This window comes from Mirounga leonina, unplaced genomic scaffold (genome assembly GCF_011800145.1).
Source record: "Mirounga leonina isolate KUSES-001 unplaced genomic scaffold, KU_Mleo_1.0 Mir_129, whole genome shotgun sequence".
NCBI lineage: Eukaryota > Metazoa > Chordata > Mammalia > Carnivora > Phocidae > Mirounga > Mirounga leonina.
Window position 1 is genome coordinate 68809308 of NW_023270323.1, and position 25711 is coordinate 68835018.

Below are 25711 nucleotides of genomic sequence, written 5' to 3' on the forward strand. Positions count from 1 at the left end.
TTCTGGGATCACAATTATTCTAATGTTGTTTTGTCTTATGGTATCGCTTATCTCTTGAATTCTGCCCTCGTGGTCCAGTAGTTGTTTCTCTCTCTTTTTCTCAGCTTCTTTATTTTCCATCATTTGGTCTTCTATATCACTGATTCCCTCTTCTACCTCATTTATCCTAGCAGTTAGCACCCCCATTTTTTTTGCACCTCATTAATAGCCTTTTTGATTTCGACCTGGTTAGATTTTAGTTCTTTTATTTCTCCAGAAAGGGTTTCTCTAATAACTTCCATGCTTTTTTCAAGCCCAGCTAGTATCTTTATAATTGTCATTCTGAACTCTACTTATGACATCTTACCAGTGTCCATATTGAGTAGGTCCCTGGCAGTCAGTACTACCTCTTGTTCTTTTTGTTGAGGTGATTTTTTCCGTCTTGTCATTTTGTCCAGAGGAGAGTAGATGATTGAGAGAACAAAATGCTAACAGGGTAACAACGTCCCCAGCAAATATACTCTAAACAACTCAGAAAAGACCTGAAGCTGGGGGAAAAGAAAGGGAAAGAAAGAAAAAAGAAAAAGAAAGATAGAAAAAGAAAAAGATAAAAACAAACAAAAACAGAACAAAACAAAACAAAAAAAACAGAATATAATCAAATATGATCAGGCTGGTGCATAGATCAGTGCCACACACTAGATTTTGGGTGTATTTTGGTCTGTTAGAAGAAAGTGCCTCCCAAAGTTTTAAAGAAAGAAAAACTTATTTATGTACAAAAATAAGGGTTGATATTATGAAGGGATGGAATATGACTGTAAAGATGAAAATTATAAAAAATTTTATAAAAGGAATTGATAAGTTGTTTGACAAAAGAAAGAAGAGGATTTAAAAAAAAGGAAAAAAAAGGGAGAGAATGTGGTCAGTCAGGAGACTAGGACAAAGCCATACACTAGAGATTTAGGGTATATTTTGATCTGTTAGAATAAACTGTATCTAAAAATTTTAAAGAGAGAACAACTTATATATATATATATATATGCCAAAAATAAGGGTAACTACTATGAAGGGAGAGAATATGACTCTAAAAATGAAAAATAAAAATGTTTTTTAAAAAAGGGATTGATAAGATGTTGATTGAAATAGGGAAAAAGAAAAATTCAAAAACAAAAAAGGCAGTTAAAAAAAATTAACTTTGAAAGACTACAGAATCATGGTAAAAAAGCCATGGATTCTATGTGCTGTAGTCCCCTAGCGCTGGAGTTCTGCCGTTCTCATTGATCGGTAAACTTGGTCTTGTCTGGCTGTTCTCGCTGATCTTTTGGGGGAGGGGCCTGTTGCCGTGGTTCCCAAATGTCTTTGCTGGAAGTGGAATTGCCCCGCCCTTGCCCAGTCTGGGGTAAGTAATCTGCTCGGGTTTGCTCTCGGGAGCTTTTGTTCCTGCAAGCTTTTGGTACAGCTTTGGAGGATGACAGTGAAAATGGTGGCCTCCCAATCTCTGCCCCAGAGGAGCCGAGAACTCGGGCCCTGCTCCTCAGTGAGTCCCCAGAGAAAAGCCATCAGTCACTCCCGTCTCCGCCGGTCTCCAGTCGCACTCCGTGCTCACCCGGCCTGTGACCAAGTGTTTCTCTCTCTGGTACCCGACCCCGTGTGGAGTCTCCAAACCCAGCAGATCCCTGCGGTGCACTCCCGCGCGGCTCCTACTGGGGGAGGAAGGTGAGTCTCCCCGGATCTGCCGCTTGTTGGGTCCCCGCTGGAGAGCAGGGGCCCGACTGTGCGGCGGATCACGGTTTGTGGCAACCCTGAGCTGAGAGCCCGTGCCTCGGCTCCGTCTCTGCAGCTGGCTTCCCTGCTCCGATACCTGGGAGCTCTGCCCACTCAGGCACCCCCGGTCTTTCTGTGACCCCGAGAGTCCTGAGACCACACTGTCCCACAAGGGTTCCACCCCCCGCTTAGTCACCGGAGTGACGTCCCTCAGTGGAGCCGACTTCTAAAAGTTCCGATTTTGTGCTCCGCGGCTCTATCACTTGCCAGAAGCGGCCGACGGAGGCTCCCTCCCCCGCCGTCTATCCTCCCGAATATTGCCTCGGATTCCGCACCTCCTACCTTCCAGAAAGTGGTCGCTTTTCTGTTCAGAGTTGTTGCTATTCTTTTCTTCGATTTCCCATTGAGTTTGTAGGTGTTTACAATGGTTTGATCCCTATCCAACTGAATTCCTGAGACCAGACGAAATCCAGGTCTCTTACTCCTCCACCATCTTCCTACTACTCTATTACATGAAAATACCACATTTGGTTTATTTATTTGTTCATCAGTTGATGGATATTTGGACCGTTCCTATGTCTTGCCTATTGTGGATAATGAAGCCATGAACGTACACACAACAAGTCTTATATAGGACCTCTTATTACCGATATTTTCCCACAGTCCTTTCTCTCCCTCTCTCCCATCAGGTAAAAGGGACAGGTTCTAGAATCAGATGACATAGATTTGAACACTATCTCCAACACATTTCAGATGTGCGATTGGGAAGATTAAGTTGCCTTTCTGAGCTTTGGTTTTTCCACCTGTAAAATGAGGATAATAATAGTAGCTTGCCTGGAAATGCTCAAATGCTTGAAGTAGATAATTCACAGTGCTCAGTTCATAATTAAACACACAATAAATGAGTGCCAGGTAAGCAATGGAAATACAAAGAGCAACCCAAAGGAGATAATGTATCCACCCATGGAGTTTGAAGTCTAATTGCTAAGATGTGAAAAATATAATAACTAGACATAATGTAAAATAAAATAAAAATAATGCTAGAGGAGTGGTCAGCATGAAGTTCGTATGAGTTGAAAAATAAAAAGAAAAAGTATCTCGGTCTCTAAAATGGAGACTTTTCAGTAGGCTGGAAGGCCTGAGGGCTTCCAGTTGGAGGCAAGACTTGGGTGGGGTTCCTAATGAGTGAACACAGGTGGTTGGGAAAGAGTGGGAGAATGTGGGGTGAAGAGGATATCACAGGTGGAGGGACAGAGGGGGGAAACAGTAAAGCTTGTGAGGTTTCAGTGTCCTCGAGGAGGGTGGTAGGTGAAGAGTGGGTAAGCATGCTGGAATTCTCCCACTCTGTGCACCAGGGGCTTGCGGACCACTATGAGCAGTGACCACTGTCCATGAGTTCCTGTGTCCCCACCTCTCCGGCACCATGTGGAAAGGAACCTACCATGTGTGTTCAATTTTTTGATTTTTCCACAATGACATGGGTGTGCAATGGCTATTTTAACTTACCTTTTCTTGATTACAAGTGAAATAGAAAATCTTTTCTTAGCTTTATTGACCATTTTCCGGAAATGATACTTTCTCATCCTTTCCTCATTTATATTTGATTGATTTGTGATTTCTTAAAGTTTTTCTTTTAGTGCCAGTTAGTTAACATATGGTGTAATATTAGTTTCAGGTGCACAATGTAGTGATTCAACATGATTTCTGATTTTCACAGTTCATTGATTATTCTGGTTATTAATTCTCTCCCAGCCTGTCATTTAGAGTGTAGCATTGTTTATGGTGTCTTTTGTCATATGGTATGTTTATATTTTGATACATTCAAATGGATGGCTTGTTTCTCATATAATTTGTCCTGGTAGGGTGCTGTTGACAAGTTTCTCCTGTGCTGAGATCGTACGCGATATTCTACCTTTATTGGCTTGAAATTTTTTTCTTCATGTATATGTTTAATCCATCTGGCATTTACGTTTGGTTATGTGAGGTAGAATCAAACTTATTTTTCTTTTCCATGTGAAAAGCCAGTTGTTTCAACCCTGCTTATCCACCAGTCCGTCCTCCCCCGAGTCTCTAGTACGGCCATTTTGACCATGCACTCGGCTTCTGCCATGCTGTCCTGCTCTGTGTTCCATTTGCTTGCTTTCTTTTACATTAGAACAGAAGAATGCCTCTGTGTCATTATAAACCATGGGCACACGTTATTTTTAACGATTCCTCTTTTTTTTTCTAGTGGACTTATCATGGTTTCTTGAATCATTCCTCTCTTGTAGGGCAGCACATTGTTTTAGTTTTTATGCTGTTATGAATGCTCCTATGGTGAATATTTTTGTGTATAAGACATTTACATATTTTTGGATTATGTCCTTTGGATGGATTCCCAGAAATAGAATTACTGAGTCAAAGGGCATAAATATTTTTAATGCTTTTAATTCATGGCATATATTTATTTAAAAAATTAAAGTGCATAAAGATTCTGGTAAGTTCCTGGTACTCTATTATGTAGTTGCAGTCAACTGGGCTATGACAAGTCTGAGTCTGGGAATGGCTGCCCTGTGGAAGCAATTAAAGTGGCCTTCTCAATAGATTTATCTTTCCTCTTTTCTTGTTTGTTTAGCACATTTTTGGTATATTCACTTATTCAGTCATTTACTAAGCACCCAATATGTGCCTGGTTCCACCGAAAAGCAGGCAGCAGGATCCTGTGCTCCCAGTGAACTTGCGTTTTCCAGGAGGTAGGAAGACAATAAACAAATTTAAAAATCTAGTGATAAGTACTTCCTGGAGGAAAAACATCGACTGATGTGATAGTGAGTTGGATCCTATATATTGCATGGTCACAAATGAGAAGGAAGCTGAGATCTGAATGACAAGGAAGAGAAAGCCACACCAGGTAGAGTAAAGTCATCTACTTGGTGGCAGAATAGCTAATGCAAAGGGCCCTATGGTGGAGCAGGAGTGTGGACCCAGAGCAGAAGCAAGGTCCCTGTGGCAAGGGCCTGGATGCACAATCCAGAAGTGAACTGAAGCCAGAAAGGAAGACCACGTCCGGACCACGCAGGGTCCCTGCTCTCTGGTGAAAGCAGCAATGAGGAGCCATGGGAGGGCTCTAACAGGGAGTGATGCAACCAGTGGCGTTGTTTAAAGGTCACACAGGCTTCTCTGCAGAGCACAGGCTTCAGGGGCGCCAGGGTCCTGGTGGAGAGAAGGACGAGGAGCAGTTACTGTTGTCCAGGCTGGAGTTACTGGAGGCCCAGATGAGCGGTGGTGGCATAGAGAGAGGAACGTGCATGGGGTCCATTAAATGTTGAAAGTAGATTCATGGGAGTTGCTGACAGAATGGAAGTGTGGGCTTAGGAAAAAAGAGGAATCAAGAATGTGTCCTAAAAGGTGGGTGTAGGAGACTGGGAAACTGGCATTACGTTGTTGAGATGGAAAAGACCGGGGAGAAGTGGCCTGGTATGGGGTGGAAATGGGGCTGGGTCTGGCTTCGGCCACGTTGTGTCTGTGACGCGTCTTGGGTTCCCCAGTGGGGCGGTCGGTGAGGCAGCTGGTGCCGCAGTTCTGGGGTCTCAGGGAGATGCTAAGAGTCGAGGTATAGGCGTGGGGGTCACTGGCAGATTACAGAGAATCTAAATCCTCTGGTAAACCCATGTGTAAATGGAGAAGAGAATGGAAACCTTCAACCATCGTCAAGATAAACCTAGCTTCTGAATATGCTCGTTTTCTTCTATTTATCTTCGTGAACAAAAATCTTTTTTTCATTTTTCCCAAGTAGGAAGAAGGAAAAACTTGAGTTTTCTTTTCCAGTGGCTCCCTGATGCCTCAGTCCTGGCCCAATCTCTTCCAGTTTTTAGTGGTGACTCCAGGAATTATTCCTTCATTTGATTCCCATGCAATTGGGCAGGTCACAAAAACAAGCTTTTGCATCTTGCAAGCGTTTCCAGAAACGTTCTCCTGCCTGCTGTGTTTATGTTGGAACAGAAAATTTGTACGTGATTTTATGATGAGCTTTTCTTAAGACATACGAGTTGCTGCCTCATCATATTATGCTGCATCTCAGGACTCCTGGCATCTAGGTGCTGTGATGTAACATGAGCTATGGGGCTCACTGCCACAGAGGGGCCACCAAAGGGACCCCTGCTTTTTTTTTTTAAGACTTTATTTATTTATTTGAGAGAGGAAGAGCAGGGATGGTGGGGGAGAGACCGAAGGAGAAGCAGACTTCCTGCTGAGCAGGGAGCCTGAGGCAAGGAGGGGGTCGAATCCAGAACCCCAGGATCACGACCTGAGCTGAAGGCAGATGCTTAACTGACCGAGCCACCCAGGTGCCCCGAGACCCCTGCTTCTAGAGTAATGCCTTGCTGTGTCATTTTCAAAGTGCATTTGTGTGGGGTTCCACGCAACATATTATTATTGATATATTATTTTTGATATGTTAGAGTGCATGGCTCCATGTTGGAGTGGAAAACAGGAAGTTTAATTATAAAGAAAACATTAGTCCTCCTCGCCAGAATAATACAGATTAGAATAGGTGGTGAAGCTCTGTGGATAGAACCAAATGTCCAGGAATCAAAATGATTAGGAATCAAATTCCAATGTTGCCTCTTACTTGGTCTGTGACCTCCTGAGGCATCAGTTTCCTCATTTAAATTGTGCCAATTCGATCGGGATGCTGTGAAGACTAGGAAATAATTTATTGTAAAACTCAGCATTTTCATTGATTCACATATTAAATATTTAATACCCCTGCACACCAGGCACGTGAACGGAGAAGACAGTGGAAGTATTCAACCATCACGAAAAGACAACTATTGATTTTCTTTAGAGTTTTGAAAATATGCTCAGTTTTCATTAAATACATATTTATTTTGTTAAATTATATAATTTAAATAATCAAAAAATCAAGTACTAATTTGTTGCATATCGGCCAGGTATTTTGTGCGCTGTCTGCAAAATGTATAAGATAATGGATATAGATCCTACCCTCATAAAGCTTACAGGAATTAAAAGAAAATTATTCTTTCATCATAGTTATGATAAGTCCAGGGGCAAAAAGCTCAGCTTTGGGTGCATAAAACACGTACATTTTAGTCATTATTTTTAGATTATCATAAATAACATTTCTCTTTGGAATGTTCACAATTAATTAAAGATTTAGTGGGTCAAGGATGAAGATTGAAATGCATGAATTTCCCCAGGTGTTTGGGGGAAAAGACCCTGACGTATCTTTTGCTCAAGAGCCATGTCTGCTGGATGCCAAGTCTTGTCTTTCTGTTTTAATACACTTTCCCAAGGCAGCACCCGCTTGCACTAAAGAGTGAAATATAGTGAGCACTTTCTGAAGGGAAGCCTTGAATTGCGAGTTGAACCCTGAGATGGTCTATCAGGACACACAATTTACTATTTGATAATACGGCGTTTTAAAATTTCTGTTAAAATGAGAGCTGATGTTTATTGTTAAATAAGATGCAATTTAGCCGAGAATGAGCAAAATCACAGATGACAAGGAGAGAAGAAAAATGCAAACCCGGGGACATGAGAGTTAAAAAAAAAAAAAAAATCCCATGATAAATAAAAAGAGGGGATTTTGAATGCTCTCCCTGTGTCCATCACATGCTCCCCCAGTTACCAGCTGGTCTGAGCAACTGATGCTACCATATCACTTTTATTCCTGTGTCTTCATGTAAAATCCCACAGATGTGGTGGACAGCCTTGTTTTGGGCTCTCTCTTCAAGATGGGGAGCCCCAACCATTCAGCACACTTAGCACAGTTGGATGTTGAGACAAGTAAGAAGACAGTAGATGTCTTGAAGAATATCGTTTTGGATGAAGGAACATCATAATAGAGTGGTTATAAGAACCCCAGCTCAAGAGCCAGGGTCCCTGTGTTTGCATTCCCTGCAACTTGTTAGCTCTGCGATCTTAATCAAATATTGAACTTCTCTGTGCCTAGGTCTTCACATCTATAAAATGGGGCTCATAGAAGGACTTATCCCCTAGGGTCTCTGTGAAATTTCAAGGGTTTATATTACTCAACATGTTCAGAATGGTGACTGGCACATAGTAAGTGCTCTGTAACTGTTGATTGCAATGATTAAATGTGGCTAATTCAGAATAAACACAGTTTGATAACGTGGTTTGAAGAAAAAGTGGCTAGGGATTCAGAAAGTGAAAAGACTTTTGCAGTTAGAGAAAGTAAATGACCTGCACTCCCTTGGTGGGAGGGGGCCTCCACGAAAGGAAAGGCATGAGGTTGGGGTTCTTTATTGTCTCCTGTCTCTATACAGGAGTGTGATGGGCAAAGAAATTTCGGGAAAGCAAGGATGACCAAGTGTGCTTCTGCCTCTGTCCTTGAGCGCGCTCATTCTTTCTTCAGTGTCTTCTGAGAGAGGTTAGCTGACATGTACAAAATGGGAGTGACCGAACTGGTAAGATACAAATTAATAGGGCGCCTGGGTGGCTCAGTTGGTTGAGCGACTGCCTTCGGTTCAGGTCATGATCCTGGAGTCCCTGGATCGAGTCCCGCATCGGGCTCCCTGCTCGGCGGGGAGTCTGCTTCTCCCTCTGGCCCTCCCCCCTCTCATGTGTGCTCTCTCTCATTCTCTCTCTCTCAAATAAATAAATAAAATCTAAAAAAAAAAAAAGATACAAGTTAATAGAGTGCTATCCATGTGTGTGTACAAGGAGGCAGGGTCATAAGATGTTATTTTCTAGAACCACAAGATACTAAAGAAAGTCAGTGTTCTTCTCATCTTCCGGTTTCCAGACCCCTTCATACACCCTCTCCACTTTAACCTGTTTAAGTTTATTTTAATAAAAAAACACATTTTTCAAGAAATAGATGCTTTATGTATGGTTTCATTCTTTAGAGGGGGTGTATGTGTGCCACGTGACGAGTGGTTGCCATGGTAATTTCTCATTATTGTTGAATTGAAAAATAATTACTCTGGCAAAAACCCCACATAACCTGTCAGTGCTTAAGTTACAGATGCCGGGGGGCAGCCCTAGCCCTGGGATCCTGTTTTTGGAGGAGAGGGACAGAGATGGGAACAGGAGAGAATCTGGGATGGAAGGAAAATGCTTTTGTGGATTTTTAAACGTAATTAAGCCTCTCTTCTGCTATTTGACCCGAGTGCATCTCTCATCCTGATATATGATTTGGCTGCCAGTGGTTCTTGGACTCACCTGTGAGATGGGACAAAAGGACCAAGGATTTTAATCACAGAAATGCATACAGGAGCTTGTTTGGAGTAGAGAAGCTTCTGTGGCATTTTTGCCTAATTAAAATATACGAGAATTGTCGACACCACTCCCCCTGCCTGTGTTTAGGCTGAGTTAATTTCATCTTTATTTACCTGGAGGCTGCTCTCTGCTATTGTTACTTTCCAGCTTTGGGAAAAGAATCCACTTTTTACTTATTAATATTCACTAAACACGAAATATCTACTGTTCGGATACCAAACAACAGCAAGGATTGGGAGGACCTGTCTGCTTGGAGAAGGCATGGCTTCTGTCAGGAGCCTTGTGGCAGGCAGGGTGCACAGAGCGGGATCCCCAACTCCTCCCACGCTGATTCTGTTTCATGAGTTAGTTTGAAGGACCACGAAGAGCCTATGCTTTCATTCTTGTGTCAGCATCAAGAAATAATCCTCCTTTTGGTTAATGAAGCCCCTGAGATACACTGTGCCTTAAGAGAATAATAGGCAAATTGTTTAATTTCATTTTTAATTTAATAGTTTATTATTCCATTATTACATCTTCTTTGAACTTTTAGATGCTCATCCTTCTCCTGGCAGGGTGGACTCTATTTATCAGACTCATGTCAGATCCTCTTATTAGATCCCACTTGGAAAGACATTGCTTGGAAATGCACCTTGTTTCATCTTTACCCATGCATCAGTCAGACCAGAAGGCTTCAATTTGGAAGTACAGAGACCTCCTAATGTAAGAGCCAAAATATAGACAAGTACATACCCTATGCCTACATACAGCCAAGTTAGATATATGCCCCAGAGAACTTCTTACACATGTGCACAAAGGGACACTATAAAGATACTTATCGCAGCATTGTTGTAATAGCAAAAAATTAGAAACTGTCTAGAGATCATTAGTAGCAAAATGCTTAAGTAAAATATATTACATTCATTCAGTGCACTATTATGGGAAGAAGAAGCCCTAATATATAAAATAGATAGGTCTCCAAAAAGCAATGTTGAATGAAAAAAAACAAAACAAGTTTAAAGAAAGGAACATAATGTATATCATTTAGATAAAATATTAAAAACATAAAATAAGACCATCTATGAATGGCGTCCTATGTGTGTATAAATATAAAAGATGGGGTAAGAAATGCCGAATGAATTCCATGAGACAGTTGTTTATGGGAGCCTGGGGGAGGGGAGGAAAAATCCAAAGCAAGATATGGGGACCCAGAACATTTATTTTTATTTATAATTTTTAATTCCTTCAAAAAAGGAAAATAAGATACCGTTTTCATAATTGTTAATTCTGGATAATGGGCCCATGGGTCTTCACATTATCTTCTACTCTCTATTTTAAAAAATTAATAAAGTAAAACCTCACTTACTTAAGTTACGGTCAGTGAAGTGTATTCATTTAACCAACGTTTTGCTGAAAAGGACAAGAAAAATACCCAAAAGGTGATGCAATAGAATGGCAATGCAGGCGTGAGATCATTTTGAAAATTTCCGTCTCCATGTGAACTTCTCAAGTGGCGGGGTAGCGCATCTGCTCACAGAAAGTGAGACAGAGAGGGCTTAGCTTGAACACCATCCTGGTTCCCTGGCCACTGAGTTTAGACTCTCAGGACTCCTACGACACCAGAGGAGGACTCTGTGTGGGTAATGCCTCTCCATTGGCTCATTCCATTTTTCTACTCCTTTACTGGGTAATCTATAGGTGGGAGCTCTGTTGGGGATGGAGCCATGCCTGACGCCTCGTCTCTCCTTTAAGTATCTCCCAGGTTACTATAGGATTATAAGGCAGTGATTCAATTATAATTTGATTCACGTGCTCACGGGGTAGAGTTTTCAAGGTTTCCTCGCACAGGAGACAGTGAAAAAGGAATGAAAAGACTGGGACTTGGCATGTGCTGCACATTTGAGGCCAAAAGAGCAACATATGCAAAGACAGGGAGGAGGTGAAGATTAACCAGGAACTCTTGGTTCAGAAAGATAAGTTGCCCGAGACCCCTTGGCTACACAGGAAAACTGACTATGCTGGGCCCTTTTCAGTGTGGCAAGAATGGCTTTATCCTGGATGGAATGTCTTTACCATACATATACCAAATGTCATATGTATTATAACTGCTAGTAACTGACTTGCACGCCCATCCCACACATCTAGGAATAAGACCTCGGGCCTTTGGTTTCTTTTGGATGTCATTTACCATCACCATTATGTGGAAGTCCCAAAATGTTGATCTTGACCTACTTGTCAGTCTTGCGGCACTCCTTGGCTAATCTCCAAGTTAGTTTGATTTGAGGGGATGGAGCCTCATCCCCTTCAGACTTCAGACTTAGTGAGCTTCTCTTTGGAATCCTTTCCCCAAAACTGCTTGGCAACTTTACTCACGCAGTCTCCTTCGGGTTGACTTGCTAACCTTGGCTATACGTTGCCTGCTTTGCAAGGAGAATGGGGAATTTCGTGGTTCTTTCATTTCTCCAAAGATGGAGGCGCGAGGTTTACAGCCAAGAGGTGGGAGAGCTAGCCTGTAGATACAACTGCAGAACGTTGAGCAGTCCATTTTTCTTTATATTCCCTTGGCCCCTTGCTCTTCCTCCCATGTGGCCAAGCAGAGCACCCGTGGCCTTTGCAAGGCTCATATCATTCTAGATGACTGAAGTTGAATGATGGAGGAGCTGATCTATTATCCTTGCCCACAGCTCGTGTGGCGGCTGTGAGCTAAGAACTGAGCTTCTACCTCTCAGGACTGTCCGATCTCTGCCAGAGGTTTCTTTGGTTCCACAGAAGCCTTTGTAGCTGCATTTCAGCCAGCCTGGACACCTAGCCTCATTATTATGCAAATGTCTTCCACCAAATTGCCTAACTGATCCCAGGAACTCGAGTAGGCAGCAAAATGGAAGGAAGACGTATATAAAGAGGAAGTTGATTTTCAGGGCAAGCAAGTGAAGCTGGGAGAAAGGGAATTAAATCTGAAAATGCCGGAGTCAGAGATCTGCTCTGGCAGAATTTCCTCTAGGCAATGCTGGCCACTTTGTCTACATTGTGAACCACCTTCATCTTCAACCTAAGGTGAAAAATCACTTTGTAAGCAGAATTATTTGCAGAAAATCATAGACTGGTAGGTTCATCAGTTGCAACAAAGGGACCACTCTGATGGGGGATATTGATAATGTGGGAGGCTGTGTGTGTGCGGGGGCAGGGGATAGAACAGAAATCTGTGTCCTCTCTCATAATTTTGCTATGAACCTAAAACTGCTCTAAAAAATAAAATCAGGGTGCCTGGGTGGCTCAGATGGTTAAGCGTCTCCCTTCGGCTCAGGTCATGATCCCAGGGTCCTGGGATCGAGTCCCGCATCGGGCTCTCTGCTCCTTGGGAGCCTGCTTCTCCCTCTGTCTCTCTCTCTCGCTCTCTCTGTCTCTCATGAATAAATAAATAAAATCTTTAAAAAAAATAAATAAAAAATAAAATCAATTTGAAAAACTGTACTAGAGTTAGGCAGACTTGTAAGTGAACTTTAGATTTGCCATTTTCTAGCTGTCTGATCTTCACTGAGTAAAGATTTCTGAAATTCGGATTCTCTATAACAATTTTAAGAGTCAAATGAAACAATAATGAATAATAATGGCTGCCATTTATTGAACAGCTGCTATGTGCTAGGCGGTTACTTTTTAGTCCTCAGAGTGCACTGAAATTATTATTCCTACTTGATACATGAGCAAACAGATGCAAAGAAATCAGGTGACTTGACTAAGGTCCTCCAGCTAATAAGAGGCAGGATTCACATGTTGACGTCAGTGTGACATAGAGGTTAAAGATAACAATTCTCTATAAGTTTGCTTGCTCTGCCCCTTGGTAGCACTTTGGACAGTTGTGAATATATGAGTGTACAACACATGTAAAGCCCTTAGAAAGTACTGAGTTCTGGGTACTACTCTTAACCCACGGCCCCCCAACACGTGTGTTCCTTCCATCATCTGCTTCTTTCACACACAGTCAACACAAGACTGGCCTGTACTTGACATTTAACAATTTTTTGTCAAAGCTTTACTCCTTTTATTCCCTTTCCTACCATAAACACCTATCCTCTCATAACTAAAGACTAATTCAAAAGCTTTATATATGTGTGTGTCAGGGGACAGTTGACAATTATAATTTAAAAATGCATCAAAAAATTGGTGTGCCATTTTAGAAATATCAGCCAAGAGACAAAGAAGGGTCGCAACAATCAAGATCTCTTGAAAACTTTGTAGAGTGAGTTTCTTGAGGTGGGTCTGTGCTGGTACACTAAAGAATTTCATTCATTCATTCATTCAACGAGCCAACCCAAAATATAAATATATTTTGTAACTATTCTGCATCTGGAATAATTACATTTTTCATTTTTAGTTTTGAAATGTTCTTCTAACCAAAGCCAAGTGATTTTTTTTGTGTGCATAGAGCTACCTGATGTAACCTTCTCCTACCACACCTGTTCTGACATTTCCTGAGACACTGACTCATCTTATGTTCCACTGCAGTTGGTTGAATCGAAGAGCATGTCCCCTTCTTGGATCATTGTGCCTTTCTCAGCTCCCGCTGGTCCTGGCGTGTCTAGGTGGTGTGGACCCCATGTGGCTGCTCCTTGGCACTTTTTACCCTTCACTTCAGCCTGAGTCCTTCTTTTGCTCCCAGGGCTTTCGGATCAGCCTGGGTTCTCCCTGGGCTTTTGCCTTTCACTGCTCCATTTCCTAGCAGGAATGCCAGAAACCCAGAGTTAGATGACAGGCAAATGCAGGAGCGGGATCTGATCTAGTCACGGGCCTTTGAGTAATCATTAGGGCAAAAGAGAGTCCATACACCTCTGTTCTGAGTTTTCATTCTGTTGCAGACAGTTGCTGTCGCCAGGCAAATGCGTTACAAGTAGTTGGAATGAGAAGAAACGTGCTTGATTTATCAACAGGCTCCTTTGGAAAGTGCATTTTTGGTGGCGGTTCTTTAGAACATGCAACGCCTCCTCCCTTAAAAATGATGCTAAAGATGGTAGGTAGAGGCAGGGAAGGGGCATTTTATTGATCTTCACTGTGTCCTGGGCATTCTTCTGGGAACTTTAGACCCACGGATTTATTTACTCCTCACATCAAATTCTGCAAGATAATTATTATTATGGTTGTTGTTGTCACATGTACTTTGCAATAAAATTATTACTGTTATGTTCCTATTATTTTCCTCAACTTGCAAGTAAAGAAACAGGCTCAGGAAGGTAAAATAAATTGTCCGTGCTCACATTGCTGAGAAGAGGGAGTGTTGGGATGAAGCCTGGGTCTGAGGGTTGCCTGTAGGCGTGAGTTCTGCTGCTGACGTCATACCACATGGGGTACTGCACAATATGAGGCAGGATGGTGAGCATCCTCCTGGGTGTGAGTCCTGGCAGCAGGGCGGTACCGGGAAGCAAGGAGCTGGACAAAGAGATCAATCTGAGACAAAACATTCCCTTTTCACTCTCCCTCCCTTCTTTCTAAGTCCTAACTTCTGCCTTGGCAAAGACTGCCAGAGAAATGAGTCAGGCAGAGGCTGGGGCTCGGAGGTCACAGGGTCGGAGTTGAAATCCCAGCCCGACAATTTATCGGCTGAGTGTACTTGGCAAGTTCCATTTCCCACCTGTGCTTTGGTTTCTGAGGTTGTAAAGTTGGGATAATACATAACGGGAGAGGCTTCATTCATTCACTGAACAACTTCTACTGAGTCATACCATGGGCTTGACACCATTCAGGGAACTGGGAGATAGCACAGGATGCAAAACAGAACACCTGCTCACAAGAAAATTAAATTATACAGGAGACTAAGGACAAAAAACACACACAAAAAAACCACCCAAAACCAACAACAAACAAACAAGAAACAGGGTGGTAATAAGGAGTAAGAAGGAAGATACACATAAAAGCACTTAGAATAATGCTTGGCATGTGGTGAGCACTCAATAAATGTTAGCCATTATTATTCTTTTTCCATCTGTCTAGCAATTTGAAATAAAATAAACCAGTGTACCCAGGCTCCTAAGTGGGGTTTTTTTCCCCAGCTGCTTCTTCCATTTCCAAGCCCACTGATTTTTCTAGAAACTCTGACAGCTTCCACAACACCCAGGCTTCATGCTGTGGTCTCGGGTCTGGAGGGAGGCTCCTGTTAGTTGCTCACTTGGCTCTCTCCTACTCGTGGGTTTGAGCCCTTTGAGGGTAGGGACCAGTCTCTCAACCAGCTGTATGCTCTGAGGACCTGCACATAATAAATGCTCAATAAGTATTTGTTTTTGGGGGAAAAAAAGGAGAGGTAGTTTGTATGTGGAGTCATGAATCGCCCCTGGGTGCTTTTATATTTACTTTGTTTTACCAAGAAAAGTGTTGGCTTTTGGTGTAGTGATTGGAAGGAAGCCAGAAAAAAAAAAAAAAAAAGACCAAAAAATTCATTTGCCTGACCTGTTGCTTTTCTGAAATGAGAACAGACAGCATCAATCTTCGGTGGCCCTTTAATTCTTCTTGTCAGGACTGAAGGCTCGTTCCTGATGCCTGCCAGTGACAACAACTTAATGTTGTCCTAAGCAGAGCAACTTAACGGGAAGAAGAGAGGCTTGCAGTATTTCCACCAGGGCCACGGCAGTGGGGGCCACCGAGTGGGGAGCTGCCCCTCCCTCGTCTGACAGGCAGCTGCAGAACATCTCCTCCTAAAGTCTGGCACTGACCAAAGATTCTCTGGGAAAAGATTGTGCTTAAGAATTTGGGGGTACATGGGGCAAGATGCAGAGCACGAAGCCAGGTATGATGCCCCCTTTTAGAATATGACGCTCGGTGTAACCTTCCTGATTCGCTCTTATAGGACCCCCCCCCCAATGATTAACAATGATTTTAACTGCCTTAAACTGGGCCAGTTTCTAAGTGTTTTCTGGATGAACAAGAAACGCTCAACCCAAAACAAACAGAGTTCGCATGGATAGTTTGCATTCTGCTGAACTGCTTTATTTTTTTATTTTTTTAATTTTTTTTTAAAGATTTTATTTATTTATTTGAGAGAGAGAGAATGAGAGAGAGCACATGAGAGGGGGGAGGGTCAGAGGGAGAAGCAGACCCCCCGCCGAGCAGGGAGCCGGATGCGGGACTCGATCCCGGGACTCCAGGATCATGACCTGAGCCGAAGGCAGTCGCTTAACCAACTGAGCCACCCAGGCGCCCTGAACTGCTTTATTTTTAATAATCATGTTAACAACAAGGCAACAAGATTGCCTATAATCTTAAAACAGTCCTCAAGAACAATCCGTGTGCATGTAATGGGGGTTTGTGCAAGCGTGGACCACTGCGTATCATCTGTCTGTGTAACCCATGTGGCAATACCCATTTCTCATAGGACATTTGCGTAAGGTGGGGCTACAAGTCACACACACCCCTTTTTGAATCGATTATCTTTTAAAAATGTACTCTCCTTCAACTCGTTGTGGTATGGTGGTAAAATCAAATTCTTAAAAGAGCAAAGAGAAAGAGAGACCAAAAAGAAGTTGAATGTATTTTACGTGAAATGTAAACTTTTTTTGTTAACGAATGTCACATTGTGTTCCAAAGTACATTTATTAAATCTCCCCAAATATGTCCTGGAGAATTAATTTTCATTCAGTTTGCATTCACTCATTTATTGAATTGGAATTCGGTCCCCATTTGAGGCAATTAATTTGAGGAGTGACCACACGCTCGCCCACCTGCCTTCTAGGACACCCACACACATATGCTGAGTAACAAGCAAGTGGAAACTGGGTTTGTCTTTCTTTTTCCTTTCCCTTTCCTGCTTTGAGGTAGTTTCTGTTCTTGCCTGTTAAATAAATGATCTGTCTCTTTGCAGGATAGCGACAACCTCTGGTGGGACGCGTTTGCCACCGAGTTTTTTGAAGACGATGCCACGTTAACTCTTTCATTTTGTTTGGAAGATGGACCAAAGCGCTACAGTAAGAAAGAAGTTTATTTTTCTAATATCCCTTCTTTTTGCGCCTGTAAGAAAACCACAGGGGTCTTCAGAGAATAGCACAGGGCTGACAGCCTAACAATAACACCTCCTCTGCTGACGAGGTTCTTGCTTCCCATCAAGGCTTTGTCACCGGGTGGCAGCCTGGGTCAGCTGAGAGAGTGTTCCTTCAAGGCTGAGAATGTTTGGGCACCTGTTTAGCAAGTGAGGCAAATATGAACTAAGTCACCCAATGATAAGTGGGAGCTGGATTACGGGGTTTCCATCCACCTCTTCCCTGTGACCCTCCTTTATCCTTTACAGCTGACATTTCATGCCCAATGTTCTGCTTCTGAAGTTTCCTTTAAAAAAAAAAAAAAAGAAATTCTCACAGTTGCTGTATCAGCCACAGCCTCCTAATTTTGTCTTATCAATTATCTCAGGTATTTATTTGACAAGTGCTAGCTTTTCTTGGGGGCAGGGGAGAGGCCACTGCTGCTTTGAACATACAGTTTTGGATTAGTGTTGACAGAATTATAGTTCCTTGTCTTTCCAGCGAGTGATAACTCTGTAAAGATCCTCAAATTACTGCCCCTGGCACCTTGGGTAGCAGCTGATCTGTCCTGATTAGGTTCAGCCAACTTGTCAGAGATCAGATTTGCTAGTTGTGCTATAAGACTAAGAGGCATAGAAACATCAGCAATTAATGTCTGGTTAGATCAGAAAGAGATGTGTTTTCAGAAATCGGCATTGCACGTATGAAAGGATCCGTCAGAAGGTAAAACATCCCAAATGTCACAAACACAAAGATGATGATGGAACCAACCACCGCGTGTATGAACTGTCAATCCAGAGCATTGGGCAACTGATAGATAATAAGGCTCATGATAAACATGATTAAAAGATCTGATTGTTGCTAAATGTATTTCAAAGCCACTAGAGTTTTTTGTTTGTTTGTTTGTTTGTTATAACTTTAGAGAGCTTTGGACAACTTAGTAGTATTTGGATCTATTGTATGACGAGCTGATTAATTATGCTAATGCATGCATGGTGATTTTGCCCAAGTGGCAAACTGGGGAGAGCAGGACAACTTAAACTTGATGTCCAATTGGAACTCGTTGCCAGGAGCATCTCTTTAGATTTATTTGTTGTGGGCTTTTAAGGGAGCGGGACATTTCTAATAAGTATTTTGGGTGAGAGGGGCTGCTGGTTATGCCAGACAGTGGGCTGTTTTGGAGGGTCTTTGCATTCAACATAATGATTCCTGTCATAAGCGCTGGCAAGCCCAGCTCATGGGGGTCCTGAAGAGTGAACATGCTTTCCTGTGTGTGGGTGCCCCCAAGCAGCCTCATGCCCTGGAGAGTAGGAGAGTCGGGTACAGAAGCCGCTGTTTCAGAAGTCCCGGGAGATAAATGAACTCTGCAATCCAACAATTACTCTCTCCCCAAAAGCCTGCCTGATCGATGGTGAATAATTTCAAACCATGCAGTCATCCATCCTCTGAGCCTTCTCATTTTCTTTTGAGGCGTAAGCTCAGATAACTTCAAGTTACCATTGTTTTGTGTTCCTGTGGGTTTCTTTGTTTTGGTTTCTGCTTTTTTGTTTTGTTTTGTTTGGTTTGGTTTGTGAATCCATCAGGGTCTGCTCAGGGAACTAGAATTAGTTTTAAAGCCTGTACTGATGCAATAGGGTCTCGATCTTCCCTCTGCCCACCCCCCCAACCCCAACACCATTTGAGGGTAAGGCGTGATCAGTACCCGTTTAAGATCTTACTTATACCCATGCACAGGAGTAAATGCCTGACTATAAGCCATTGTTGTCCAGGTTTCTTTGTTTCTGTGAGCCAAAATATTTCCTGAGCAGAGAAGAGAAACAAAGATGATTGACAGTTTGGAGCCGAGGCTCATCAGCTTCTTTGCTGACAGCCTGGTGATGTGCACGATGCTGCTGATGTGCGGGCAAGTGACAGGTGATTGACAGCCCAGGACGGGGAGACAAGGAGGAGGAAGCACGCTTAGAACGCCTGACGCACACTGTTTATGCAGCGCTCCAAGCTCTGGCGCCGACACCTTAACCCATTCGCCGTCCAGGCAGTGTGTGCCAGGCTGTGAAAGCACCTGCTGGTGCGGGGCGGGAGCCTACGGCTCTTCCCCGAGACCTCCTGGGGAGCTGACAACCCTGGCTTTCTGAGAAAGAAAACAAGACGTGGCTATTACATTTCTATATGTAAAGAATTTCCCCAAATTACATTTATCTTAGGTACCAAGAAATATGCCAGTTGGGGTTTATTTAGCCCTTACTAGAAAAAAAAATTTTTTTTTTTCCTTTTCTCTCCCCATCTCTGTGTTTACAGGGTCCGTCTGGCTCTAAGATACCTTATCTCTAAGCTACAGTAAATCCTATAATATGTGTTGGCTTATTTATTTGGTGTCTGTCACCATCCTATTAGAATGTCATCTCTGTGTGAACACGAGCTTCCTATTATTTATTGCTGGATTCTCAGACTGATACAGGAACTTGTACACAATAGGTGCTCAATAAATATTTGTTGAATGAATGATTGAATGAATAATGGACATTTGGGGAAAAGTTTATAACACCAGACAGAATGGTAGCAAAACAATTCCTTGACCTAGATCGCTAGACTTTCTAAGGTGGGAAGAACATAATCCACAGCGCTCTGCTGGTGATTTCAAAGAAGCTCTAGGATATGGTCTGATACACTTTAAGCTAGAAGGGGGAACCAGCGACATAATAATTCAGGAAATAATTATGCTTTTGGAGATAGCATACAGCTTCTTTTTCATAAAACTCCTCCGTCTTGATCATCACTCCAGTCCCCAAGCCCCTTTCCTCTCCTGATGGTGGTGGTGGTGGGGTGGGGAAAGAGAACTCCCTCCCCAGGTGGGATATGACGACCAGATGGAGACTACTGATGTCTTCCTGGGAGACGGGGGGGTGAGGTTGGTGTTGAGAGGTGCCAGGTGGATAAGGTTAGCGGGCCATGAAATTGAGCTATGCATCCCTGCCTGGTGGAAGCATTGGGAAGGTGTTCCTTCAGCAGCTGGAGAAGTGGGCAGTTTCCAAGAGGTAGCTTTCTACCTGCGTGACATGGAATCTCGAGTGGGGAAGAGACCCGAGACAGATAATTCCCTTTTTGTCGGCAGATCAGTAGTTGAAGACTGTGAGAGCTGAAAAGTGCCTTTTCTGAAAACGGAAGCTTGGTCCAGTGAGCCCCAGCTGGTGAGCCATTGGGCCTCGGGTCGGCTGACTCCAAAGTCAAAGCCAGGGCACCCTCCCTTCCCTATCCTCATCTCATGTCTACATCATCCCGTAGCTAAAGGGAAAGAAATGGATTTGTCAGTTCACACATTTCCAGGAACATAAGTCACAAATAATTACCGAGGCTTCGTTGACACGGAAGGCAAAGGAAGCAGAGGAAGAGGGTTCTCACGCCCTCTGTATGCTTCCTTTATAATGCTAAGTCCAGCATGATGTGCTGTTTCCCTTCCCCATCTTGTACAAAAGTGATCATTTTCAGGTTGATGTGAGGCTGTGGCAAGTACTTCTAGTTCTAGACCCCTTTTTGCACACGTAATGGAATGGTGTCCACACCATTCTCTCCCTCTGTGACCATCACAAACGCCCTTTGGGTGATGCTACAGGTAACCCCCCAGGAGACCCAGGCTGTGTCCAGGTCCACGTTGGCCATGTTCTTCATCCGTGGGAAATAGGTGGTTCATTCAGAAGATGTCTCTTTGCTGGGAGAGATGCAAGGAGGAAGTTCTCCTGGTTCTCGTGACATTGGAGAGGTTGGGAGGTTGTACCACGGAGCAAACACGTTTGGATGCTAATTCATACTTTGATTGGTAAACAGAACTTCCACTTCCTCATCTGCAAGACGTAATACTACCATCCCTGGCTTGGCATGAAAATTAAGTGAGATGACACAGTCTAAGAGCCTCAGACCGTTTGAAGCAAACTGTAGGCAGCACTGATTATTACTACTGATAGCAATGCACAGCCTTGGCATTCCCGTAGCTTCTGTGCCGGGGAGAAGCTTACCATCAGGCAGGTGCTATTCAAGTGTGCTCCATGTGCAGAGCTTGCTGCAGAGACTCGCTGGTCAGCTGGGAGTCACACGACCCCTCTGCTGGGCAGTTTCTACTGAAATGCAGCATTGAAGAGACTGCGTCCTCCCAGGCTTTCCTCAGAAACCCACTGTTATTTCTGGTACATAGGTTATGTTCAGGAGGTAGGGAATAGACAGGGGAAGGGTGATTGAGAATGTGTGGGGCTTTGTACTTTGAGGGGCTGAAGACTCCAAACACTAAGCCATGTCTAGGTTGGTATTGACTTGGAAATTAGGGTAAAAAGTGGTGTAACTGCTAAAATGCCATCTCATTTCAGGGCACTGCCCATTGGCCTGCTTTTCAGGGAAAAGGGTCAGGCAGGGTCTTGGGGTCTGAGACCTGAGCTCCAACCTGGCTTTGTCTTTTAGTACTGCCGTGGTTTGGTGTGCATCACTTTCTGAGCATCAGTGACCTCACCTGAAAAGTGAGGCTAGTTGAGATGATGTATATAAAGTTTCCAGCACCTTGAAAATGCTCCTTAAATGGCTACTGTTTGATTGAATTCTACTGTGAGCATTGCTGACTCCAGACTGAGATCTAGGACAATTCAGATAAAATTATCATTAATCCTTTAAAAAAATTTTTTTTTTAAATTTATTTTTTTAGAGAGAGTACAAGTGAGCATGAGCCGGGGGGAGGAGCAGAGAGAGAGACAGCGGTTGAGAGAGAGGATCTCCAGCAGACTCCCGGATGAGTGTGGAGCCCAGTGAGGGGCTTGATCTCACGGCCCTAAGATCATGACCTGAGCCGAAATCAAGAGTTGGACAATTAACCGACTGAGCCACCAGGGCACCCTGTCATGAATCCTTTAACTACTGTTTGTAATTTTGGGTTGGTGGGTCCACTAATTTTCGATCATATACTTATTTCATCTTGCCTTCCATATTCTGTCTGGACTAAAGATTTCTCATGAGACTACACATTTACACAGTCACATTAGTCCAAGACTGTTGTTTTTCTCTCTGTGGCTGCTGGGGGGAACATTTCACTCAACAACAAAAAAAGAAAATTGTTTTAGGACATATCATCCCCCATGCCATTATTTTCTTCTGTTGTCCTCAGTCATCTGGTCCTATTAGATATTGTGAAGAACTGCACATCGGCCCCTCAGTGGAGCCATTTCTGTACTTGCTGTTTCTCCTTAACATTTGCTTCCTCACATCCCTTTTTTTCCTGAAAGCTCTGGTAGCATTGCGATATTGACGAAGTTCTTCAATTTTGTCTTGTAGTATGTGTTTTTATGTGTTGTGTATTTGGATGTGTCCCCCTAAGGTAGAGAAATTCTACGAGGCTCAAGTAGCTTCACTATCTCTGGTTACTATTTTTCTCCTGTTTTTTATTGGTTCACCTTGCCCAGCTGTGTCTTTATTGTGCTTGCTATATAGGAATTCTGAAAGCATTTCCCCACCCTCTCCCCAACTTTCTCTTTCTCTAATACCATATTGCATGATTAAAAATGTATTTCTTGGAAGGGGGGCTCCTGGGTGGCTCAGATGGTTAAGTGTCTGCCTTCGGCTCAGGTCATGATCTACAGGTCCTGGGATCGAGCCCCACATCCGGCTCCCTACTCAGCAGGGAGTCTGTTTCTCCCCCTGCTGTGTGCTCTCTCTCTCCGATGATTAAATAAAATCTTTAAAAAAAAATTAAAAAATGTATTTCTGGGAAAATTACTCCTTAAATATATATATAGGTGTTTTGACACAGCATTTAATAATACTGTGGCACAAATGTGGCCATTTAAAATAGTTACATGCAAAAAAGCATGCCCTGCAGCACATGGGAAGAAGGGGTTTAGGAGGCTAGAATCTGTGTGTGTGTCTTTTCTACGAACAACACCTCTATAGAATTCACCTGAGATCTGAAGAGGCACAGGTTCCTGTCGCTGGTGCTTAAAGACCCTATGCTTTCTTTTCTTTTTTTTTTTTTTTTAAAGATTTATTTATTTGACAGAGAGAGACACAGCGAGAGAGGGAACACAAGCAGGGGGAGTGGGAGAGGGAGAAGCAGGCTTCCTGCCGAACAGGGAGCCCGATGCTGGGCTCGATCCCAGGACCCTGGGATCATGACCTGAGCCGAAGGCAGACGCTTAACGACTGAGCCACCCAGGCGCCCAAGACCCTATGCTTTCTTAAGAGACAATACCAGGTGGTCCTTGGGATCTTCCTCAGTAAAGTAATTTTGTTTCTCTGAAAACTCCTCATTTTTTAAACATTTATGGAGGTGGAGATCAAAATTATGGCCTTTGGATCCATGCAGATTCATTTTGAGTCTTTGTTTCACTACAGCTGTGTGATGCAGGCATGCGACAGGACGTTAGGCATGTTGCTTAAACTATCTTAACCTCAATTTCTTCATATGCAGCATTAAGATAATAATGCCAACATCAGAGGGTACTTGTGAAGATTAAATACGATGAAATAACATGTAACTTTCGCCTAGTGCTGCCCGTGGAAAATACTTACCGCATGAATAAATACATGGAATCAAAAAAGAGGATAATTCCTATTACTCATCCAGTCATTTGGCACATAGCAGGGAGAACTCGGGATTTGGGCAAATCAGACCTGTCTTCTTTCTATGTGGGAACCTTAAGAATTTAAAGACGAACTTGCATTAACAGAAGATGGCAATTTAAAACAAGTCCCAAACTATTACACTGATGATCTGTTCTAAAAAGAGTGAGTTTTCCACCCTGTATTTTGCGCAGGGAACGAGGAGCTGTTGAACATTGATTGAGTGCCAGCCACTGTATTAGGCACCAAAGGGCTCCATATTTTGTTCACTGATGACCAGACGAAAGCAAATGGACTTTGCATTAGAAAGCGTATCTTAGAGGAAAGAATGCACTTCCCCAGAGTAAGCCTTGATGGTTAATTACTGGATGATTGTGGCATTTTGTTGCATACTGACATAGATGTCTTTGTCTCAGATGACTGAAAAAGTGCTTTCCTTTGCATGGAGCTGCATTAAATAGTTTCTGGGTGGCTCGAGCCTCTGAAGTTGTGATTTTAGCGTGTGACCCTTTTAAACGGCAGTCTTCATTAGGCTGGCAAGATTTGGAGTAAATTAAGTTAGGACAAAAGCAGACTTTCATGTGAAGTTCATTTGCACCTGGACTCATTCCTTGATTCATTCATTCAGAACTCAACAAGTTTCTGCTATTTGCCAGACATTGTCATAAAGAGGCCGACCGATTTTGAAAGGAAGACAGTTCATCACAAATTCTTTCATTGACTTTTGATTTCATTCTATTTAAGACTCCTACCTTAAGTTAACATAATCAACTAAGTGGCTCAAAAAGAAAATACTCCCGTGACATTGATACAAAATCTAGGGCTAGCTATAAAAAAAGACATAAGAGAAAGCTCACAACTGATAGATGAACTGACAGACTTCGGAAAAGGAATAAAGAGACTGAATGTCTTCCCATTTGTGATTTCAAACTGATGATATCAAAAGTTGTAAACTGGCTGTAACAATAGATTTGGAGCAGACATTCCATTCTCTCATCACTAATAAATACCACGCAAATGGACACATGAGATAATGGACAAATGCTTTGAATAAATTTAAAGTGTCATACAAGTTAGAGGTATACTTATTATCATATTTATATTTGATCTTTAGGATTTGGTGACTTTTAATTTTCTCTTTATATGTCAAACTATTAAGAAATCTGGGATGATTGTTGGATCTCTCCTCAGGTGTTAAAATTCATTGTTGGGGCACCTGGGTGGCTCAGTCGGTGAAGCGTCTGCCTTCAGCGCAGGTCATGATCCCAGGGTCCTCGGAGCCTGCTTCTCCCTCTCCCTCTGCCTGCCTGCCGTCTGCCTACTTGCGATCTCTCTCTGCCAAATAAATAAATAAAATCTTTAAAATAAAATAAAATAAAATTCATTGTCACATACACAGACTTGAGCATGTCAGGCCTCTGACTGCCCTTAAGAATTTAGTTGGGAGGTCTAAATGAGAAATTAACCAGGAAATGGACATTATATAGTTGTTTTTGAGACTCTGTGTGCCTGAGTTATCTGTGGGATCCTGGCACATGCATTTCCTGACACTTGGTTTCATGGAATATATTCCTATTCCTATGTCTTTCCTATGGTTCTCAAACCAAGATGGCAACAGAGCATGGTGGGTAACAGGATAAATGTGGCATTTTTTTTTTTTTTCATTATCACAATGGCAGGCAGTGCTAGTGGTATTTACTATCTGGGGGCAAAGAAAATAAATGTTCTGGCCAGTAAAAATTATTGAGAAATATCTCATCCAATCCTCTTTACCCCCAATTTACTCATCATCTTAAAGATAGGGTTGCTAGATAAAATGTAAGTGCACAAATGCAATCCTTGGGACATATTTATGCTATAAAATTATTTGTTGTTTATCTAAAATCCCAAATTAACTAGGCATCCTGTGTTTTTCTTTCCTAAATCTGGAAGCCCTACTTGAAGGAAACCAGTTTATCCTCAGATATGAAATCTTGATAATTCCAGAGCAGCTACAGTGGGATGTAAACATGACCCATCATATGAAAAAAAAAAAAAAACTCTAGGAGATTTACCTGGCCCTGTTATTCACAGCGGTCTTGCCTCTCTTTATGTTCAGCAACTGTACTCACCGGCCCCACCTAAAGAATGAAACACCTCAACAGAGGGTGGGAGGGCAG

General features: G+C 42.7%; 1 protein-coding gene across 10 annotated transcripts in view; it reads left to right on the forward strand.

Moving 5' to 3' along the window:
• LDB2 (LIM domain binding 2) overlaps nt 1–25711 on the forward strand; it is a 388081-nt gene that overhangs the window by 126720 nt on the left and 235650 nt on the right. For 9 of the 10 annotated variants that reach the window (XM_035005258.1, XM_035005261.1, XM_035005252.1 and 6 more), the window contains exon 2: nt 16808–16910. In XM_035005258.1, the coding sequence (XP_034861149.1) occupies nt 16808–16910 (103 nt within the window). Of the gene's footprint in view, nt 1–13860; nt 13970–16807; nt 16911–25711 lie in introns of those variants that run through there. The other variant, XM_035005257.1, reaches the window with a different exon arrangement.